General features: G+C 43.4%; 1 protein-coding gene across 1 annotated transcript in view; it reads right to left on the reverse strand.

The window, feature by feature from the left end:
- Positions 1 to 12,157: 12,157 nt before the first annotated feature.
- Positions 12,158 to 23,182, reverse strand: part of LOC138148218 (guanylate cyclase D-like) — a 53,105-nt gene continuing 42,080 nt past the window's right edge. The window contains exons 16-18 of the mRNA XM_069070773.1: positions 22,850 to 22,944; positions 21,599 to 21,684; positions 12,158 to 13,348 (exon numbers count right to left, since the gene is read on the reverse strand). Of these exons, the coding sequence (XP_068926874.1) occupies positions 13,240 to 13,348; positions 21,599 to 21,684; positions 22,850 to 22,944 (290 nt within the window). The 3' untranslated portion in view covers positions 12,158 to 13,239. The remainder of the gene's footprint in view (positions 13,349 to 21,598; positions 21,685 to 22,849; positions 22,945 to 23,182) is intronic.

Genomic DNA, 23,182 nt, shown 5'->3' on the forward strand with positions numbered 1-23,182 from the left:
CCCTCCCTCCCTCCCTCCCTTCCTTCCTTCCTTCCTCCCTCCTCCCTCCCTCCCTCCTTCCCTTCCTTTCTTCCTTCCTTCTACCCAGTTGGCAAACCCTTATTATGCACTTACAAGATCTCTGTGCTCTTTGGCTCTTCCAGGGAAAAGAGCACTGACTCTGCATATAAAAGGCCTGTGTTCAAATCTTGCTTCTGACATGTATTTGTATAGTCTTGGACAAATCATTTAATCTCCTTGGACTGCAATTTCCTCATTAGTAGAATTTGTTGCTTGGACTAGGTAGCCCCTGAGGCCCCTTCCTCGTCTAAGTCTATGAGCCTTCCCTCCATTTTCTCTTTCTTTCTTTCCTCCTCTTCTAATCTCCCTCTGTCCTTTCTTCCTTCCCTCCACTTCCTATCCTCCTTTCTTCCCTCTCCCATCTGCTTTCTCTTAGTGTCCTTCAGTCCCATGGGGCAGTTACTTCACAGCCTTGAACAGCTTCAGCTCTTTGCCTAATTTCCCATTAGACAGGAGAAGCATCAGGTTTAGTCTGTTCCCCATGCTCCATGACTTAGTTCCATGGGTCCAGCCCAAAGAAACAAGCCTGTTCAGTCATCTGCCAGCTTGCCTTCTCTTCTCATGGTTTCCTCTATCTTCCTATAGGTCCTATCCAGGACCACTGGACCCAAAAAGAAAGAGAATAAACTAGTGGCATCCCATGGCCTTACTCTGTCGCCTTTGGCAGGTCATTTTTGGCTCCTGTGTTTGTTGGCCCACCTCTCCAATGAACTTCTAGCAGAAATCCCAAGCCATCAGAGTACCCTGATAGAATTCTCGGAAGAGTCCCTACTTATGGGAAGCTTGAAGTAATTGCTAGTAATAAGTAATTTGGGTAGCTGGGGGGAATTCCTTAGGCAATCCGTGGGGTCATGACTGAACTTGAAAGTCATAGGCTCTCCACCCTTCGACCATTCAATACCAGACGGTTCAAGACCCTTTCAGAGCTGTATTTTCTAGAATCTGCTCAGCACTGTGACTGTGGCCCCTGGGGACCTGTGTCCTGTGGGCAGGAGGGTGCTTGGTCATAGCTCTGGGAATCATATGCAAAGGCACAGCTGGCTTCTGTGGGTGTGGGTACAGTTGGCTTGTTGCCAGGTGGCATGGCCTGGGCATAATTTGAAGAGCAATGGACTTGAAGTCAGAAAGTTTGGGTTTGTGTCCTTACTTCTTGCTGTGTAACCCTGAGAATGTTACTCCCCCTCTCTGAGCCCCAGTTTCCTCCGCCCTAAAATGATAAGGAGGAGTGGTGGTCTCTAAGGCCCTTCAGACTCTAATATTTGTGACTCTGTGAATTTGGTTCAAGTATCTTCTCTATGAAAACTTCCTGGATTCCTCTTAGCTAGAAGTCAATTTTTCTTTCCTGAATCTTTTTGGTTTTTGGTCTGGTGAATTTGTTTAGGCCTATCTTATGCACATATCACTTTATATTTATAATATTATTTCCTTTGTATTTTACTTGTACACATCACATTCATGTCCTCAATAAGAGGAGAAGAAATATATACAAATAACTCTCTGAATAGGCTCATGAGCTCTCTGTTTGGCCTCTTGACTCTTCCTCCCCTCTTTTCTTCTTCTTTTACAATTTCTAAGGAGGCCACATTGTAGGGGGGCCAGAGAGTTGTCCAAACGCAGAATGGGCTGCCTCATTATGTAGTACCCTGTCATGACCACAGAGTTGATTCCTGGTCAGGGAGGTACTGGATTGGATGACCTCAGACACTCCTTCCAGTTCTAAGAATCTAGGAATAATGCTATGCTACTAGACTCTAAACTCTTTGAGGTCGGGGATTATGTATCCCTAGTGAAGCACAGAGGCCTGCCTATTATGGTAGGTAGATATCTAATAAATGCTTGAAGACTAGACTTCAAATCAGTACAGTTCAATTCAATTCAATCCCTTTTTTATTTGCCCCTGTTGCTGAACTAGGCTACATGCACTGTGAGGAAGACAAGGGAAACCCTTGTTCACGCGCACACAGAAATAGAGAACATCAGGAGGGAGCATCTGAATTAGTTTTGAAAACTGAAAAAAACAACACCACTAACATTTACATAGCACCTACTATGGGCCAGGCACTTTGCTAAGTACTTTGCAATTGTTATTGAATTTCATCCTCACAGCAATCCTGAAAGGGAGGTGCTATTATTATCCAGATTTTACAGTTGAGGAAACTGAGGCAAACAAGGGAAGTGATTTGCCCAAGGTCACACAGCTAGTACATGTCTAAGGCTAGATTTGAACTCAGAACTTCCTGACTCCAGGCTCAGGGCACTATCTGCTATGCCAGTGCAGAAGGTCAGAAACAGGAGACAGAGAGATGGAGATGGACTGGGGAGCTGGGTCTATATGGGAAGATGCAGAGGAAGATGATGTTGCTGGTCCACTGGCAGTATGGAACCCACCCGGAGTTCTTTTTCCAGCAGTTTGTACTGAGCCAGACACACTCTCCTTCACCCTTGTGGTAAATGTTGTCGATCAGTTGTTTCAGTCATGGATCTTTTGTTGTTATTTTTCAATCATTTCAGTCATGTTTGTCTCCTAGTGACCCCATCTGGGGTTTTCTTTGCAAAGATACTGGAATGGATTGCCATCCCCTTCTCCAGTTCATTTTATAGATGAGGAAACTGAGGCAGAGTTAAGTGACTTGCCCAGGGTCATACAGCTAGTGTTAGGCCTTCCTGACCCCAGGTGCTCACTCTAGCAGACCAGAGTCAATGGTGAGCATTAATAAAGCATATGGTTGCAGTCTGGGCTCATATAGTGCCAGGAAATAATGGTGCTTCCTAAGCTCGTAAGCCCTGTACCCTGCTGCCCACTTTTCAAAAGGTGAATGTCAATCGTGGGTCCTACCAGACGTGCTTGTCAGATTCAGGGCTGAATAATATAAGTTTATGGAAATAGGACTTTCAAATCTTATTCTGAATTGGATTCTCCAGCTTCCAGCAATGGCATTCTAAGTCCCTTCTTATATGCTGTGTTACATTGCATGGGGGGGTCAGAGGGGTGGGGAGGGGCCTTCAGGTCTCACGTTCTTTGAGTTCTAAGATCATTCCCATCTTTGGCATTCTGTACCCTACAATCCCTCCAAGTTCTTATATTCTATGATTTAGGATTAAACAAAATAGAATGCTGGATCTCCAGGGAGCAACAGGCCTGCTGGAGGTGAGTTGGGAGAAATGAAGCTGATGATTCAGGAGAGAAATAGCTGGTGAAATGTTGAGAGCGAAGGCTCTGATCTATCTTTGTTCTCTCCCCCAAGGAAAGGGCAGGCTCCTATCTGCAGATTCACTTAAGATCTGAATCTACCCTGAGAGAAAGCTCCAGTCAGAGCATAAATCCAAGGGCCAGAAGCACAGAGCACTTTCTCTTCTTAATAATGTCATCCAAAGCGGAGCAGTTGTCAGATACAGCGGGGGAGGAGGGAGAAGGTGGGGAAGGGTCTATCTTTCAATCTCTACAGTTCTGACAGCCTCACCACAAAGAATGAACTCCAGCTCTCGGGCCAGAGTGAAACCAGTCTAGACTCAGGGGCACAGGCCCTGAGATAAGGGGATCCTGGAGTTGGAAGGAATCATAGACATCGTGAAGTCCAAACCTTTCATTGTATGGAGAAGGAAATTGAAATCCACAGAGGTGACTTGACTTTCTCAAGGTCACATAGCTAGCAAGCAACAGAGTTGGGATTTTAAACTGAAGTCTAGGCCAAATCTAGAGCCCTTACCATTGCACTATGACCATGGGAGAATAACATCTGTCAGGAAAGGGGGATGGCAGAATGGATGGGTCTGCTGGCAAAGAAAATCTTTTATAATTTCTTATAGGAGCCTCCTTAGATAGCTCTTCTTCACTGAATAGGAGCACCAGTGGCTGGAAACCACCTCCAAGCATCCCCCAGATTTTCTTCTGGGCTGGGCAAATTGCATCCATTTATCTCTTTCATGACACCACCAGCCAGTGAATTCCTTCTGAGATGTCGGATTTATATAAGCCCTGCACTGTCTGTGCATAGAGGATTTATAGGATATTTCCTAAAACTAAGATTTAAAGGAAATTTTTTTGTAAATCTTAAAGAGCATATGAATATATGTATGCTCATATATGAAAGAGTTTTATGTGCATGTGTTCCAATGTATAAATCAATCAACCTGTGAACCAGCAAGTATTTATTAAGTGCTTACTAAGGACTAGGCTCTGGGGATGATACAAAGAATCAGCAAAAACCATCCCTGCCATCATATAGCTCTTTACTGGCAGGCTGTGGTAGTGGAAAGCAGATTGACCTGGGAGTCAGGATCAGAGATTTAGAGCTAGAACAGGACAGAGAGATCAAGGCCAGCCCTCTCATTTTAGAGATGAGCAAGCTGAGTGGCCTGTCCAGTCCTGGAGGATAGCAGCAGTAAAACAGACTTCCTGGTACCATTCAGTAGCTACTGTCCTATGGCAGAGCAGCATGCCCAAAATTGTTTGGCATTGGCTCTCCAGTGGAAGAGTGGTCTGCCTGACCCTTTCTCTACATCTGGAGTAGGAGCTCAGTGACCCACTTGGGCCAGCCCAGAAATACACATCATGCCCTAAGACGAGACAGCCCAGCTAAGCAACTCATTCATGAGGGACCCAGAGATGCCTTAGCCTTCAATGAGGACCCTCCAGAGAAAGAAAAGACATTCAGCCCCTGAAGTTCTTGAATTGTGTTTTATGTATGCCCTACACATGAGTCTTGCTACCATTGTACTTTAAATCTATGTCCATCATTTCTCCCCATGGATTCTGTATGTTTTGGGGAGATTACATTTCCCCTGGTTTGGGGGGAAATGTTTTATGAACTACTATTCTTGCAATGCCATTTGAGTAAATGCCTTTGCTAAAGGACTATGTCAACATTCCTGGCTCATTGCTAAGGGAACACACGCTAGTGGGGGCTTAGAAGATAGTGCTAGGATGATAGCCACTCATTAACCCCCTAGTATTAGATAGTATTAACCCCCTAGGTTAATACTAAGTACTAGATAGATAGTATTAACCCCCTAGGACACTGAAAACAGAAACAGCCATGCCTCTGGGGACCCAGCCTGCCAATATATGTTGGGATTTGGCAGATGAGCCCAGAAAGGGGTGTTACTTATTATTGTAGAGAGTTTCCTAGTGTATTGAGAGGCTGAGCAACTTGCTCAGGGTCACAAAACCAGTATGTGTCAGAGGTGAAATGTGAACCTAGGTCTTCCTGACGCCAAGGCTGGTCTTCCATCAACAGTGACAACACAAGACTACCTTTTCTCTTCAGCTACAAGATGGAGATAATAATACCTTCACTGCTTCCTTTCTTGTGTTACTGTGAGACACAAGTGTAAACTGTAATACTTCATATGTATTATGTCATACATAATGTAGACATATATAATACACAAAATGCATTATGTCACGCATAATGTAAATGTAAACTGTAATACTCACAAATGTATTATGTCATATATATTCTAAATGTAATATGCAATACATTAAGCCAATAAATAAAATTATGTTGTTTATAATGTAAATATAACATATAATATAAAAATGTGTTATTGTGTCATTCAAAAAGTAAATATAATACACACTAATATGGGTGTGAACTGCTTGGTAAACTGGCAGGTGTCCACATGGGAACAATGATCAATTCCATTGGCACAAACATTCTTATCGAGAATCTGCTATGTTCAAGAGACCTTTACTAAGCACACCCATTTAGAGATAACATGGAGAAAAGTAGGTCCAGATACAGACACAGATATATGTAAGCACATGCACATATGACTAGATATACATGCATGCACATGTACTCAAACACACAAGGACATAATTCGTGGTGATGAAGAACACAGATTTGCTTTGCTTGTCCACAGGAGAGCAGGATTTTGGTCAATGGGTTGGGGGAGGGGAACATCATAGGGAGACAGATTTTGGCTCCATTTAAAAAAAATTCCTATGACTCACAACCATCCTACAATGGAACAGCCTGCATCAGAAGGGAGGTTTCAAGGAGGAATGAGTTTCCTGTCAGGCAAAGGTTTGATTGTTTCCCCCTTCATCAGCTGTACCTCCAAACATGGAAATGGTAGAGGAGATTCCTGCATGGGGTAAGCAGTTAAACCAGCTGCTCTCTGAGTGGCCTTTCAGCTCTGACATTTGATGGATCTGTCATAGCTACAGTTCTTTAGACTTGAATTTGGGTTTAAATTCCAGCATTTACTAGCTATAAGTTATTCCTATTATGACATGGAACTGAGCTTAGGTTCTTGAAGGCTTAGCCCAAGGAGTGTAAGTCCTGGCTGGTTCTACCAGGTAGAAAGACTTCCACTGTAGTCCTGCTTAAGACCAACCTAGCTAAGTATGGAGAGGCTCAGCCCTAGTGGGTGAGCATCTTGAATTCATTGGCCATGGCAACTCATGAAACAAGATTGAAAAATGGTTCAGGACTAGGGAACCTGAGACGTTGAGGCCACATGTGGCTTTCTAGGTCCTTGGATGCAGCCTTTTTTCCGAGTCCAAGTTTTACAGGACAATTTTTTTATTAAGGGGATTTGTTATCTGAAGTTTGGGTTCAGTTAAAGAGCTGAACTTGAGGACCTAGAGGGCCACATGTGACCTTGAGGTGGCAGGTTCCCCACCCCTGAGCATATTTCCAATCTATGGACAAAAATTCTATCAATCAATAAACCTACTATGTGCTAGGCACTGTTCTAGGTGCTAGGAATACAAAATCAAAACCAAAAACAACCCTTGATCTGAAGGAGCTTACATTCTATTGGAAACAACCTGTTTGTATATGATTAGATTAATATATATATTTTTGGTTATTTTTGTATTGTTTTGTTTTTGGTGGGATAGGGACACTTAAGGAAGACTTCATAAAGAAGGGGAACTTGATCTGAACTTAGAAGAAGTCTAGGAATTCCAAGAGGCAGAAATGAGGAGAAGATGAATTTCATAGGGATCAGCCTATGCAAAGACATGAGGTGGGAGATGAAATGCCATATATGAGGGATAGCAAGTAGGTTAATGGTTAGATTATAGAGTCAATGAAGAGAGCAATTTGTAATAAATCTGGAAAGCCAGCCTGAATACAGTTTGTGATGGGCTTTAAAGACCAAACAGATGGCTTTGTATTTTAACCTAGAAGCACTAGGTAGCCCCTGTTGCTTCTTTATCAGGAGAGTGGCCATTTCCATAATTGCAATGATAGAGTAATGGAAGAAGGGGACAGAAGATGCTAAAGTATAATATTTTTTTAAGTCACAAACAAATATGAATTTGATTGTTGAATTTAACTTCATTTCTCGCCAGGCTGTACTCTGGACTTCATCATGCCCCAGAAACCTCTTTATCCTAGAAGATCATTCCAGACCTGGAATTCCTACCTCAAGAGTGCCTTGCCCTACATTTAGGTGGCTCCTCCCAGAGCCTCTTTTTAAGGAGAGCACCAAGCCAGTCATCTCTTTATTCATTACCAGGTTACACTCTGGAATTCTCCATCATGCCTCATCAACACCCCCCTTTTAGGTTTCTTTTCTGTGTTGTCTTCTACCATTAGAATGTAAGCTCCTTGAGGACAGGGACTGTCTTCCAGGTTGAATTGGTATTCCTAGCCTTGGCACAGCCCATAGTAAGGGCTTAACAAAATTTTATTGACTGACTGTTGCTACTATAAACATAAGACCCCTATCCATTTGGCACATTATTGGAAGAGCATATTGACATTTTTATAATAAAGAAACATACAAGATGAAAGGAATTCATGGCTAAGTGGTACGTTGGTTCTCCTTGGAGAGAAAAATAAAAAAGAGATGGTTGTTTGATTAATTATGCATTCATAGGTGAAAAGAAACTTAATTTCATTGGATTCTTGGTCATAGAGTGCTTATCATGGATATTTGCAAAAAAAAAATTTTTTAAGCCCCCCAGGGGGAGGGGGAAGGAAGAAAAAAGACTGTCATAGCGTCAAGGATGAGAAGAGCCAAAGAAATATGAAGAATTTAACAAGAATTTCCAAAAAGTGTCAGCATCTACTTTCATAGGAGGAAAGGAACATAGGTTTATAGCTGGAAGAGAAGAAACGTTCATCTTGCTGTAGCTGTCTTAAAGGGATACACCTTGTGTCTTATTAATACTGCATGGGTTTTTGTGAGGGTACTTTCCATGTCTGCCATGGTCAGTTTTCCGGTTCTGAAAGTGTTCACTAAGATTGATATCTTGTAGGTGTTGGTGGCTTTAAATATGTTCTTCCTATTTATCTTTGATTTAAGATTGCCAGTAAGTCTTAAATTACTTCTCTTGAATCCAATAATAATAATAATAGTCTATTGTTATATTCACACAGTGACTCAACTACACCTTTAACCACGGTCAGAGGAACACAACACATATGCACACAAGGGCACCAAGAACAATTTATGGCTAGAGAAAATCACTCTGAGGGCATCTCTCTTGCAAGTTTCCAAATGCTCAAGGTTTAGTGAAATCTCAAAAGCCCTTTGATGAGAGAGATTTTCTTTAGTCCCTAAGTTTTCCCTCTTTTCCCTACCCTGCCTCTCCTCCTTTTCTTCTCAGCATCTTTGGGAAATCAGTTCCGTGTGTTTCGGGCTCGTTTGCATGGCAAGCGTCCGAAGGAGGATTCAGTGAAAGCTCTTTCATGTCTGAAGCCAACTTGGAGGGGTTCTTTTGTTGTTTTAAGTCAGAAGTTACTGTTTCCTGTGAGCCAATACAGCTTAATCTCCTTCAGAAGCCCCCCACCCCACCTCAGTTCCTCCATATATAATCATAGACTGTCAGAATTGAAAAGGGTTTAAGAATGTAGAATTACAGAGTTAGAAAGGATCATAAAATGTCAGAGCCAGAATGGCTTTTAGAAACAGAACAGAGTTTTGTTAGTGCCTCCCCTATTGAGATCACCTCCCATCTATCCTGTCATAGCTTGTTTGTACATAGCCGTTTGCTTGTTATCTCCTCCATTAGATCATAAACTCCTTGAAGACAGGAGCTGTCTTTTGTCTCTGTTGGTATCCTTGGTGCTTAGCACATTGCCTGGCATATGGTAGGCATGTAACACAAGTTTATTGACTGGTTCATACATGCTTATTGACTTGACTTGTCTAGGAGGGACCTTAAAACAAAGACCAGAGCTGGAAGGGTACTTAGAACATGGACTATAGAGCTGGGAAGAAGATTAAAAATTATCTAGTTCTACTCCCTCATTTTAAAGAAGGGGAAATTCAATCCTTGAGGGGGCATTTCCCTTAACTTTACTTAAGGTCACATAACTGCTCATGGAAAAGTCAGGATTGTGTTCCAAGTCATTTGACCATAAGGTCAATACTATTTCTTCCAAATCTCATTGCTCCTGTTCAGACCACGAGACTCTAGGGGCTGAGGACCAGTGTGTGTGTGTGTGTGTGTGTGTGTGTGTGTGTGTGTGTGTGTGTGTGTGTGTGTGTACATCTTGAGGGACATAAAACAGCATTCAGATGTAAGGTTTTGGAGGGATAGGTGCCCTGTATAGAATGTGATTGTATAACAAATCATAGGGTATTTCTTTCAGTCATTTTCAGCCATGTCTGACTCTTTGTGACACCATTTGGGTTTTTCTTGGCAAAGACACCAGAGTGTTTTTCCATTTCTTTCTCCAGCTCATTTTACAAGTAAGGAAACAGGCAGACAGAGGTTAAGTGACTTGACCAGGGTCACACAAATAGCAAGTGTATGGGACCAGATTTGAACTCAGAGAGGAGTCTTCCTGACTCCAGGCCTGGCATTCTATCCACTGCACTGACTAGATGCCTAAATCACAGAGCACACCTCCTCAAAGTCACATGAAAAGTAAGCCCCAATTCAGTGAAGTATGAACATCCCACGGGAAACTGGTCCTGCCCAGGTTCATCTCTCACCTGCCTTAAGTGCCGTTCAGTCTAGGGCTATATATAATCATTTATGTCTCTCTGCTTAAAGGTTCCCCTATTTATTGGAAATGCATGCTTGCCTAGGGCTGGGATCATGAGTCTCTTGCATGTAGGTCTTTCAAATGGGATCCAGGTCTGCCACTCCCTTACTTCACCTTAGCCATTCTACATGAAAGCAGGAGATGCGTCTCCTGTCTCTCTAAAGGGACAAAAAGCTCTTCTCAAATGTCTAAGCACACCAGCTTTAATCACACCAGATACGAATCTGGATTTTCCTTGTTTATAATTGGAACTAGGACATATATGACAATGGCATGAGAAGATAAATGAGCACCGGGTGCTTTGGTTGAAAGGATACTCAGATTTTTTTTCTTTCCTACTCATGCTTCCTTCTGTTACTGAACAGGAAGGAAAGTGGGCTGGATAGTGAGCATCCCATCAGCTCCAGGTGCCAGAAATCAGCAAATGCTGCAAATAAGGGCTTGATTTATTTTTTTGTTGGATGTCTAGAGTCTAGACTTAAAGTGATAAAGAAAATGTCAATAAAGCATTAAACTTAAAAGTGTGTTATGTACAGGGTTTAGTTTTTTTTGAAGAGTCAGTTGTTAAATATTTATCTGCATAGCCCTGGGTACAGGGGCTGGGAATGGGGTCCTATTGGGAAGTATGTTTACATTTTCAAGGTTGGTGTAGATGAAGATCTCCCACTTCCCCCCCCAAAAAAAAACTCCCAAAAGACATGACCACCCCAGTGGGTATCAGTTCACTGAACATTTATTGACCACCTCCTTTTTACAGAATTTTGTGTCTTGGTGCTACAAGCTGTGGTGAAACAGATGAAGACATGGTCCTTGCCCTCTGGGAGCTGACAATCTAATAGGGACATAAATCAGACACAGAAAACAATAATCCACAGCATTTATTGAGAAATGGGTTCAAGAACTGAATGAAGTTTTGAGGGACACTGGCTTTACCAGTTGGGTGTTGGAGAAGTCTTTTTGGAGGAGGTGGTATTTGAAGTGTACTTTAAAGGTTGGGTAAAAACTTAACAGGCAAAGAAGGGCAGGGAGGGCCCTATGAAGATATGGAACAGCTGAAGCAAAGTCACGGAGGTGGGAGATGAAGTGAACCAGTTTGTCTAGAGTGTAAATTATACTAAAGGGCTAAAATATGAGTTAGTGCTGGTGGTCACTAGCTTGGGGAGGGCATTAAATGCCAGGTAGAGGAGTCTGAACTTTGCTTCAAAGGCAATAGGGAGCCACTGAAGGATTTTGAGCAGAAAAATGATATGACTCATCCTGTGTAAGATAAATCTGAGCTGGAAAAGAATAGTTGGGGTTGAGGGACAGAGTAGAAGTGGTAAGGCCTTTTAGAATATCATTCTAATTTTCCATGCCTGAAAAAAGTCTAATGGATTTATCACTTAGAGAAGGAAGCCTGAGTAGAATGGTTGGGTTGAGGCAGAAGTCATACTGAGAAGGATGGGAGAGGAAGGAGGTGAAGGCATTGACTGCATGTGATTTCAAGAAGGTGAATATTAAAAGCATGTTAAACCTGGAGGGAGCTTCAGAATCCATCTAGAATTAGATGCTGGTTAGACAGAAGAGCAAACAGGGCCAAGTCACTCACACAGGTCACATAGCTAAGTAATGGCAGAGCTGGGACTCTAGCCTAGGACTCCTGGCTCCATCCCTGAGCCCTTTCTTCTACATCATGATGACTTTAAAGCCAGCACCCTCCTTACATGGATAAGAGCTCAGCAAGCTCACAGCATATGGTGTTTGGGGAGCCTTATGTCCCTATAGCCCATGACAATTTAGCCTGCCTTCATTCCTTCCTCCTCCCTTCTCCCGTCTCCTTCCTTCCTTCCTTCCTTCTTTCCACCCAGTCAGCAAACCCTTATTATACACTTACAAGATCTCTGTGTTCTATCCTGGGAGAGCTACAAAGACCAAATAAAACCTGGTATTTGACCTTAAGAAGCTCACAGTTCTGAGTAGAGGCATATTAAATTTTAAGGCAAACTAACAATGAAATGCCTGATTTTGAGAGAGAAAGAGAGAGAGACAGACAGAGAGAGAGAGAGAGAGAGAGAGAGAGAGAGAGAGAGAGAGAGAGAGCGCATAAGGAGACAAAGACAGATATTTTCATAGGGCTGGGGACAAGGGTGGGGTTTAATACAGCAGGAAGGGATCCCTCCCAGTCGGAGAGTATCAAGGAAGGCTTCATGGAGAAGATAGTGCAATGTGTCTCAAAAGTCTTAGGGCAAAAGGCCTGTAATTGCACTGAGACTGGAAGGATGGAGAGTACTTCAACAAATAGCATTTTAGGGAAGGGCATTGCGGGCATGGAGAACAGTGGAAGCAAAGGCATGGTGGCAGGAAAGCAGGGGATGTTAAGTTGTCAGCAGTATAAAATCAGGCTGAAGTCAGATTGTGTAGAGCTTAGACTGGCAGGCCTTTAGATGGTACCCAGGAGGCAAGGTAAGAAGCATAGGGGCATAATCAGGGCTCGACTATTTAAGGGAAACTCTGAGAAAGAAAGAAGAGTTATTTGAAATAGACCAGATGAGAAGTCAATCAGTCCATCCCTATGACTCTAGGCAGCAAGATTGAAGAGAGAAAATTGCCTTCTCTGTTGCTCTGGCATCAGGACCAACAGTCCCTGAAAAGGAAGCTGATGGAGGCAGTTAGAGCAAGCCCCTCTGACCTCTGGATTACAGTGTCTTCATTACTTGGGAGCTCTGTAGTAAAGGAATCCGTAGTAGTCAAAGCCCCAAGTGCTAGTAAGTACCAGGGTCAGTGCTCTGGGCCTTCTGTCCTAGATGCTTTTTGTTTTCTGAAGAGAGAACTGGGCTTAGCATCCAAAGACCTGGGGTCAGTCCTGGCTCAAACATTTACTAGCTGTGTGACCTTGGGCTCTTTGAGCCTCAGTTTCCTAATCTGCAAAGTAGAAATAATGATCCTTGCACTCCCTCCTTCCCAGGGTTGAAATGGGAGAAGGCTTTTTAAAACCAAGTTTTGTAGATGTGGGAATTGTTAATATTATAATGATAATCCCTTTGAGGACTCAGCTAATAATAAAAAATCTACCCAATTAGCCTCATGGTAGTGCACTTGCTAACAAGCTGGCTGTTTCCTACCAAGGGAGGGATAAATGGGATAATTAATTGGGCAGGGAGCTGTGGAGGAGTTGAGGTCAGGTTCATAGAAGCTGTTCCCTGAGCTTTGCCACATGCCATGTCCCTTGCCTGTGTCTTCTTCTCTAGGGGCCTGGTTCTGCCTTTTTGGAGCTCCTGGGTCCACCATCATTAGGGTTGACCTTCCTGAAGGATGACTTAATCTCTTGATTCACCATTTCCTGCCAGGCATCTCTGGGAAAAGAGACAAACACCCGAGGGGTAGGCAGGTCAGCACAAGAGGAGAAAGCAACTTTGGCAAAGAGGAGTGAGGAACACTTTTGTGTGATGCTGTAGGATCCAGAATGCCCCCTGTTGTGTCCTTGGCCTTCATCTCTCTGCATCTCAGGGTTCTCATATGCCCAATGGGGCTAATGACATTTACCTTACCTTGGAGGCATTATGGAATCAGATGAGAACATGTATAAAAGTGCTCTTAAAAAAACATACTGTAGAAATAGCAGCTGTTATAAGCATAGAATAACGAACCTACAAGACCTAGGTTCTAATTCTGACTTGGCCACTAACTAGTTATATAATGTTAGACAAATCAATCCCCCTTGACAGGTCTCGATTTTCCTATCTGTCAAATGAAAGGAACTGAGCTAAATGCTCTTTCAAGACCTTTGTGGATGCTATAATCTGTGCTCTCCAGTCCCTTTCAGCTCTAACATTCTATTTGTTAAAAGTCCCTTCCAGCTCTGTTTTCTGATTCCTCCCAGCTCTAGTATTCTGTGTTCTAAGGGCTCTCCCAGCTCTGACATTCTCTGTTCTAAGGGCTCTCCCAGCTCTGACATTCTGTGTCCTAAGGGCCCTTCCAGCTCTGGCATTCTGGGTTCTAAGGCCCCTCCCAGCTCTGACATTCTTTGTCCTAAGGCCCCACCCAGCTCTGACATTCTGTGTCCTAAGGGCCCTCCCAGCTCTGACATTCTGGGTTCTAAGGTCTCATTCTGATATTCCTGGTTCCCTTCCAGTTCTGGAATTCTCTGTTCTAAGGCCCTTTCCATCTCTGACATTCCATGTTCTAGGTCCCTCCTTGCATTCTGTGTTTTAGGGATCCTGCCTGTAGATACTCTATAACTTCAGGGAGATGGCATACAGAAGCACTTCATGGGTCAACATCCCCCACATCAGACCTAATGAGTGAGCTACTTTAATATTGCATACAATGGCAATGTCCACATATAAAAGTATATACAAGTGAGGAGTCTATTATAGAGCTCATCAGTTGTTTTACCAGCTTCCATCCCAAGGTGGTAATCAGTAACCTCCAAGAAGAAAGGTTCTCACAAAACTGCCTGAATGTGGGCAGTAAAGACACCAGGCAGGGACAGACCTTGACCCCTGGTCTTTCTAACTCTGATGCTGAATCTCTATCCACCACGTCACAATGCCCGGTACATAGTAGGTACACAGTGAATGCTTGTCCAATGAATGAATGTAATCACCGATCTTTGAATTATTAAGACATCAAAATGTTCCAGGCAAAGAGTAAGAAAGATGAAGAGAAGTTATTGATTGATTCACACAAGAGACAGTGCCAAAGACATCAGTCCTGGATGGGAGTTCAAAGTGATCTGGCAAACCCATCAGCGCTTCCCAACTCCCGTCTCTGACAGGCCTGTCCCAATCACCTTCCATCCAAGGAGCTGAATGCATTTTCCAGATGTCATCATGGGCCTCTTGGGGAAGGTGGTGTCTGGGCCCGTGGCTGGATTGATGCATCGGGATAGGGGAGGGCTGGGGGTGGGGGTGGGGAGCATATCACAGCAGTACAAAAGCGCTATATCTTGGGTGGGGAAGTCATGTGAGACAAACTCACTTCCCCCCTCACAAAACATGATCCCCTCTGTAGTGCACTCACCCTGAGAGACTCCCTGCTGACCCCCCAGCTTTGTGGTCACTGGAATGAACTCCATTTCCTACCTCCCATCTCTCTGTTAGATTTGTGATTCTGGTGACCTATGACTTGACACGGAAGGGTCTCTGATTTACTCTCTCTGATCACAGCTTGTATCACATGCTCTTTCCTGAAGTGGGTCACCTCCTTGGACCTTGTTGATTTCCCTTAGTCAGCAGCATACCTTAGGGTCTGTTAACTCCAAATCTGGCTCCCTTTTTATGACAACACCAATATAAATAATTATAATACCTAGCATATCTATAGCATTCTAAGGTTTGCAAAGCACATTACAAACATCTCATTTTATTTTCCAACAGCATGGGGAGGGAGGTACTATTATCATCCTCATTTGTAAAACTGAGGCAGACAGAGGCTAAGGGACTTAGGGTCACATGGTTAGTAAATATCTGAGCCTGGGTTTGAACTTGGGTCTTTCTGATTCCAGATCCAGTGTTCTGTTCCCCTCACCTATGACAGCACTTTCTGGACCATTCCCCTGCTCTAGGATGTACTGAGGTGAAAGAATGGGAGATCCTGAAACCAAGTACTTTCACAAAGTATCCTTTAGCTGGTTGAGAAAATAGTTTACACTTATGTGCTCTAGTCCTAACTGGATGGGGACAGAGGTGGGAAATGGCAAACCACTCCAGTATCTTTGCCAAGAAAACCCCAAATGCAGCCATGAAGAGTCAGACACGACTGAAAAACAACCAAACAAAGGGGCAGGAAATCTAAGATTACAGGTAAATGTTGTCCCCTCCTTAGCTCCCCCTGAGTCTGACCTTCTCTGACCTTCAGAGCTAGGTCCAAGGGGCCTCTAGACTTGTCTTCCAAATCTAGGAGTGAAAAACCTATTGGGAAGTACCAAAGATTAGTAATCCCCAAGGTCATCCTGGCCTCTGCAGCTACATAACCCTTGTGATGGGATTCAGTGGCAACCTCATCATGTGTATTTCTGATAGGTGGTGCTAGCTGACCTGTGGCAAGTCCCTTCCTTTCTCAAAGTCTGTTTCCTCACCTGTAAAATGGAAGTATTCCACGTTTGTACTATCTACATGGCAGAAGCATTGTAAAGGAAAGGGCATTGTAAACTCTACATCTGTAGGAGATGGGAGCTGATACTTATTATAGACTATATTTTATAGCATATGTCATATCACAGGGGTAAGATTTTAAATGGACAAGAAGTAGGCAAATAGAAGGAAAAGGGTATCAGTAGCAGCAGGAACCACTCAGTGGTCTGGGCCTGTCACTATAAGAAGACTTCAAAATCACAGGCATAAGGAGTGGTTTTATAACAGTCTATAGCTCCTGTGACCATGTCTCATATACCACAATGAGCATGGAAGACACAAGAGAAGGAAACTCAAGAAACGCTGTGTGTGCCCAGACCTGAACCTCCCAGCCTTGACTTTCCCTCGAGGAGCATTCTAATGCTTACCATGCAACCTGTCAGATTAACCAAATCTCCAGAGCACTGCCTGTGACCCAAATAATGAATGGTCAGTCCTTACCACCACCCACTTGCTCATACATCAGTGCCCTTCCTACTATTTTAGGAGCAAAGATTTGGGACTGGAAGGGACCTCAGCAATCAATAGCTCTATTGGCCATGGAAGTGAATGCCTGATTCCTGCCATCAGTTAGACTGAGGCTGGTGGATCTCTTCAGCTTGGGAGTTTTGAGTTTCCGTGGGTTATGCTGAAAGAGTGTCTGCATCAATAGGGTGAACCTCTGGGAATGAAAAAGGGGGCAGGGTTGGCAGGGGGTACCAGGTTACCTAAAGAGGGGGCAAAACAGCCCAGGCAGGAAATAAAGCAGGTCGGACTTCCCTAGTGATCAGAGTGGGATGGGGCCCAGGGGCTGCTTTTTCATCCTGGCCCAGATGGGGAGATCCAGTTTTCAAAAAGAATGGAGATCGAATTGTTTAAGCCCCTCATTTTGCATAAGGTGAAGCCAGAGAGTATAAAGGCCTGGCCCCAAATCACCCAGCTGGTTAGTGTCGGAGCCGGAAGCAGAATGCCTAGGGAATCTAGTTACAGAAATCAGAAAGGTCTCGGATCAAAACCATCTCCTCCACTCAATGCCCAGGTGCCAGAAATGACTGTTATAAAACCACTCGTTATGGTTGTGATTTTGAAGTCTTCTGTACTGGGAAGGGCAAGAGGAACATCCTATAGGAATGGGTGTATACTGAAGACTGGTATTTCCTTCTCAAATTTACAGAAGGTAATAGCTATAACAATACTTATAGTAAATCTATATCAAATTTCTTGCCTTCCTAAGGAGAGAAGAGGGGAGGGCAGGAGGATGAGGATTTGGAACTCAAAATTAAAAAAAAAAGTTAATTTTGTTTACATGTAATTGAGTAAAATAAAATAAAAATAAAAGCTTTTTCAAATTAAAAAATAGTTGTGTATTATGAATTGCCTTAAGATTGGGTTAGTGCTTTATAGAGGTTATCTCACTTGACAACAATCCTATAAGGAAGGTGTTATTATCCCCATTTCACAGATGGGGAAACTGAGGCTGAGAGAAGTGTAAGTGACTTGCTCAGATGCACCCATCCAGAAATCATCTGAGGCAGCATTTGAACTTAAGTCCAGCTCTGTTCTCATCGTGACACCCAGCTCCTTCAATAATGCCCCAGCTATCTCCATAGCAACCAAACAACAGGGATTCATTGAGACCCTCTATGTGTCCAGACTGGGACTGTAGGGGAGACGAAGATAAGCTCCTGAGTTCCCTGACCTCAGAGAATCCTTACTCAGGGGTTGTTGTTGTTGTTGTTGTTGTTGTGTGTGTGTGTGTGTGTGTGTGTGAGAGAGAGAGAGACCCTGAGTGACAAATGTACAGCAGTGCTTGTTAACATGCAAATGTGAATGTTAGGGATTAACATGTATAAGAAAGACTGTCTTTTAGAGGGGAAGATCTGTGTGTGAGCCTGTGTAAATGAAATCATTTGTCAAAGTGTGTGCAGATGTGAATGGGTGGCTAACAGATGTTCCTGAGTGTGAATGAATGAATGTGTGGAAATGAATGTGAGAGTGTGAAGGCTTATACAAGTATGTGGAATAATAATTTTGTTGTTGTTAGTTGTTTCAGTCATGCCCAATTCTTCTCCACCCCATTTGGGGTTTTCTTGGCAGAGATACTGGAGTGGTTTGCCATTTCCTTCTCCGGTTCATTTTTAAAGATGAGCAAACTGAGGCAAACAGGGTTGAGTGACCTGCTCAGGGTCACAGGGCTAGTAAGTGTCTGAGGCTGGATTTGAACTCAGGTCCTCCAAACTCCAGGGCCAGCACTCTATCCATTGTGCCACTAGCTGCCCATAGCAATAATAAGTCACAATAATAACCAACATTAATACATAATCTTACTGATTCACATACTCAGACACATTTATACAAGCACTTATACTCAGACTAATATATATTCACACAGCCTCTCACACAAACTCATAGGATCATGGCATTTAAAGTGTCATTGCACATTAGAGATCATCTATTAAGCAATTAACCAGTCAATAAGCATTGATTTAGCACTTAACGATGTGCCTGGCCCTGTGCTAAGTTCTGGGGATACAAAGAAAGGGGAAAACAAGGCCTGCTTCCATTCTAATAGAGGAGACCCCACGTAAAAGTTAGGCACATACAAGATACATGCATAGCCAGGAGATGGGAGACAGTAGTGATAGAGGGGAAGGCTCGCTTTAACATTGGCAAGGTGTTTTACAAATATTGCCTCGTTAATCACCCCAGCAACGCTGGGAGGCAGGTGCTGCTATGACCCTCACTTTAATTGCTTGTTGTGTAATTTTACAGGCTGGGAAACTGAGGGACAAAGAAGATAAATGACCGCCCAAGTTTACCAAGCAGGGTGCAAAACCAGGTCCTTCTGACTCCAAGGCCAGTGTCTCATCTCCTGTGCCACCCAGACAAGCTGCCAGAGTGGAAAGAAAGGCAGATTGAGAGTCAGGGGGCCTGGGTTTGAATCCCAGCTTTATTTCCTACTAGCTATGTCATCCTGGACAAGTCATGGTTTGTCTCCGGGCCTCGGTTTCCCACTCTGTAAAACAAAGGTACTGGACCACGTGGTATCCAAGGTCCCTTCTGGGTATAAATCTATATTCTAGAGTCTTCTGTGTTTTCAGATTCTTCTCAGATAGGACTTTCTGCAATTCTAGGCGGTCCTCCAATGGCTGGCAGGGAGTGATGGTTCCCCAACCCTTTGCTCTACCATTTTGTCTTCAGGTTCAACTCACCCCTACTTGTGTTCTTTGAGAAAAATTACTCCTAGAATGGCTCCATCAGCAGGAAGTGTTCTCCACCACCACACCCCCCACCCAAGGCCCTCTAGCTTTGGCACCCCTCATCAGCATCCACATGGCGGAAGTACAGACTGATGTAAGTTTCCTCTGCCCAGAGAAAACAATTGGGCCTTTTCAGAGGAGGTCCAGCCCTGTCTGGGGTCAGGGAGGTGGGGAACAGGGTGTTCCGCCCTCCTGTCATTAATCTATCCACTCGGTTTCCCCATCCCTATGCCCTTCTGTTTAAGACCTGGTGATGAATGGGAGGCCTGGGGGTATAGCCTAACAGGAAAACAGTCAGGCCCAGCCCAGAACTATCAGGAATTTATATTATTCCTGTCCTGTTTTCTTCCTCACCCCAACTAAAGCTCTCTACACTTTCTGCCTTTTTCTCCTCCTGGGTCAGACCTCAATTTCATTGGTGAAGGAAGCTTCCAGTGAGGAAACCCCCCTCTACCAATACAGATTGGCACATGTTCTGCAACTTATATTCTTAGAGATTTAAAATGATTTGTCCAAGGTCATACACCCAGTATGCTGGAGTCAGGACTCAACCCACATCTTCCTATTCACTACTTTGCTTCTCAATGACACACTACACACTATAAATGATGGGACTATAGGGGGTTAGAATTTAAAATATCCTTCTCTAGTCAAGGTTCTTAAACTGGGGTCCATGGATCTCAGGAAGTCTGTGAACTTGGAGGGGAAAAATGGTATCTTTATTTTCATTAACCTCTAACTGAAATTTTCAGGGGCAGCTAGGTGGCTCAGTGGATGGAATGTCAGGAAGACTCGTCTTCCTGAGTTCAAATCTGGCCTCAGACACTTAATAGCTGTGTGACCCTGGGCTAATCATTTAACGTTGTTTCCTCAGCTTCTTCATCTGTAAAATGGGCTGGAGAAGGAAATGACAAACCACTCTGGTATCTGCCAACAAAATCCCAAATGGGGTCACAAAGAGTCAGACATGACTGAAAAATGACTGAACAACAACAAAAACTGAAGTTTAGTGGTTCCTTCAATTATTTAAATATATGATGCTGAGAAGTAAAATTTCCTTAGGTTTCACCAAAAGGGTCCATGAAATAAAAAGGGTAAAGAAACTCTGGCCTACAGAGAGTAGAAATCCACCCTTCTTTCTGAGGACTGACCCAGGAGTCACAAAAAGCCGCTTATGCTTTCCCCACCTTCAACAATATCCTGCCTTTTGCCCCAAACCACCAAGGTTATCTGGCCCCTGGGGTCATCCTGTGGCCCAGATTGACTCAGTCTGGGTCCTAAGGTCAGCCTTCAGTATAGGGCTAGAGTCAGGGCTTAGTCTGGGGCTAGAACACAGCATTTGTTCTTTCTGTTGAGCTCAACTGGCCCATACAAAGATCAAATCTTCCCTTCCTCCCTTTTTCCCCTTTCGCCTCCCTAGGCCTTATTTGGGATGCCCAGTTCTGACCTTTACCAAATTCTCCCACACCTAGGCCTAGAGCCTTCATGAGTTCAGGAGAGAAAGAAGAGGTTCTCTTGAGATCAAGACAAGCAGTCCTGGTCTCCACTGGACCCCAGAGTTTTGTCTTTTATTACCCCACTGCTCTTCTGCTTAAACTAAGGCTGAGTTTTCTAGAGGACTCTTGGCTCTGGAAGATTCCATAAAACTACCTCCTCTCCAAATCTCACTCATCTTTCCAGGTCTAGCTCAAACACCATCTCCTCCTGGAAGCCTTCCTTCACCACCATAGCCCACAGTGACCCCTCTCCCTCCTCTAAACCTCCATGGGATTTTTACATGAGTTTTATTTCCTTTGTCTCAGACTATAATCTATGGTGTATCACTCCTTGCTCCTACCAGTTTGTGACCTCTCTGAGGTCAAGATTTATATCTGCAATTAAAATCAAGAAAAACATTTATGAAGCAAGCTTCTACTGTGTGGGCTCCTGTGAGCAACACTGGGGGAGATGCTTCTGTGCCTTTATAGTCTAAGAGCACTGAATAAGACAAACCGTATAACTATAATGTGTGGAAAATGCACCAAAGACGTGCCAACCAGATGCTGTGTGGAATCCAAGTGGAAGGGGGTCTTAGCAACTGGAGGGAGAAGGTAGGATCATGGCAGCTTTCCTGGAGGAGATGGGTAGAAATTCAGTAGATGAAGAGGTCGATAAAGGACATTCTAGGGATGTCTGGTGCCCACAGCAGGAGAATCCACCAGCCCTGCCTTCCTAAGTCCCTTGTACTCACCCTGGTTTGATGTTCATAGGCTTAGGGAGTTCTTTTGGGAAGCCTGCTTTCCCGACCAGCCAATAGGTTTCTTCTATACCTTTGCCCTGGAAGAAAATGGAAAACCCCTTAAAGTTATCAGTAAAATCAAAACAAACATCTCTCATCACCCTTTGGAATTTGAGATTTATTTGAGAATTTAGAATCATAGAATTTAGATTTTTAGAATCACAGACTCAGACAACCCCACACATACACACACTATTTCAGGCCAACTTTTCCCACTTTTGTAAAATTTTTGTGAGAGGGGCCCACATACATATCAAGCATCTGAAGTTCTGTTAGTGTGAAAACTCCATCCACCAACCATTAAGGCAAGTAGAGACTCCTCAGTACTTGACCCTTTGTAATAAGTATGTTGAGGTTGGTGTTGATGAATCTGTGAAACCCTCCAGGAGCTCCTGATCTCTAGGAATAATATTGCTCTAAATGCATTGAGCCCTAAAACAGTAGAGGTCTCCTCAAGGAAGCCCCTAGCCATTCCAAAGATCAGCCTCATAATTCACATAGGAAAAATCAAGTGGATGAAGAATATACATTTCCAAGTTTCATGAACAGATTGGGATTGAGGGCAACCAGTTTGTGGGCATGTCTATGACTGAGTATAGAGAAATTACACTGAGATAAATGAGGTGTGCAAGAGAACAGGGATCTTAGCTTTAATTATATATTATTACATATTATTTTATATAATATGAGCCCAGTGGCTCAGTGGACAGAATGCTGAGCCTGGAGTCATGAAGACCCTCCTCCCTGAGTTTGAATCCAGTCTCAGATACTTATTAACTGTGGGACCCTGGACAAGTCACTTAACCCTGTTTGCCTAGTTTCCTCATCTGTAAAATGAGCTAGAAAAGGAAATGGTAAACCACTCAGTAAATTTGCCAAGAAAACTCCAAATGGGGTCATGAAGAGTCAGATGTGACTGAAACAGCTGAACTGATATATGGAAGTATGGATTATATGGTTTCATATATGTGTTTATATATATGTATATGTATATCTGTGTCAAATGTTGGCCTTCTCTAACATGGAGTTGGGAGGGAAATAGCTGGGAACTCAAATGTGGCTAAAATAAATAAAACTAAAACAAATAAAAGAAATCAGGTCTTTATTTTTAACACGTGCCAATTTCTAAGATATAAATGCTCACACAAAAAAAATTTAACAATTGGCCCAGCTCTCATAAGCCGCAGGAAGAACTCTCTTTACCTTCAGTTCAGTCTGACCTCTAACTTCAATTTTGTAGCCTTCGTTCAGGCCGATCAAAAGCTGGACGGTGCTTCGGTTGACATGGATCCTATAAGCTAGCAGAAGAAGATAGAGGAGAGTCAAGATGTGGACAAGCTTTACTTTCACAACAGGTTCATCCATAGTGACAAAACTGTAGCAGAGTGGAGAGAGTCTTAAACTTGAGATCGGAGGACCTGGTCTCACTTTCCTGTATGGACCTTGGGTCCTACCTTAAGGGGCAGTAGATTTGATATTATACGGGACCCAGATTCCAATTGGAGCTATTCAATTTACTGTAACCTTGGGCAAATC

This window comes from Petaurus breviceps, unplaced genomic scaffold, assembly GCF_028583685.1.
Source record: "Petaurus breviceps papuanus isolate PSGF00001 unplaced genomic scaffold, PetGlider_PUasm1.0 90823, whole genome shotgun sequence".
Lineage (NCBI taxonomy): Eukaryota > Metazoa > Chordata > Mammalia > Diprotodontia > Petauridae > Petaurus > Petaurus breviceps.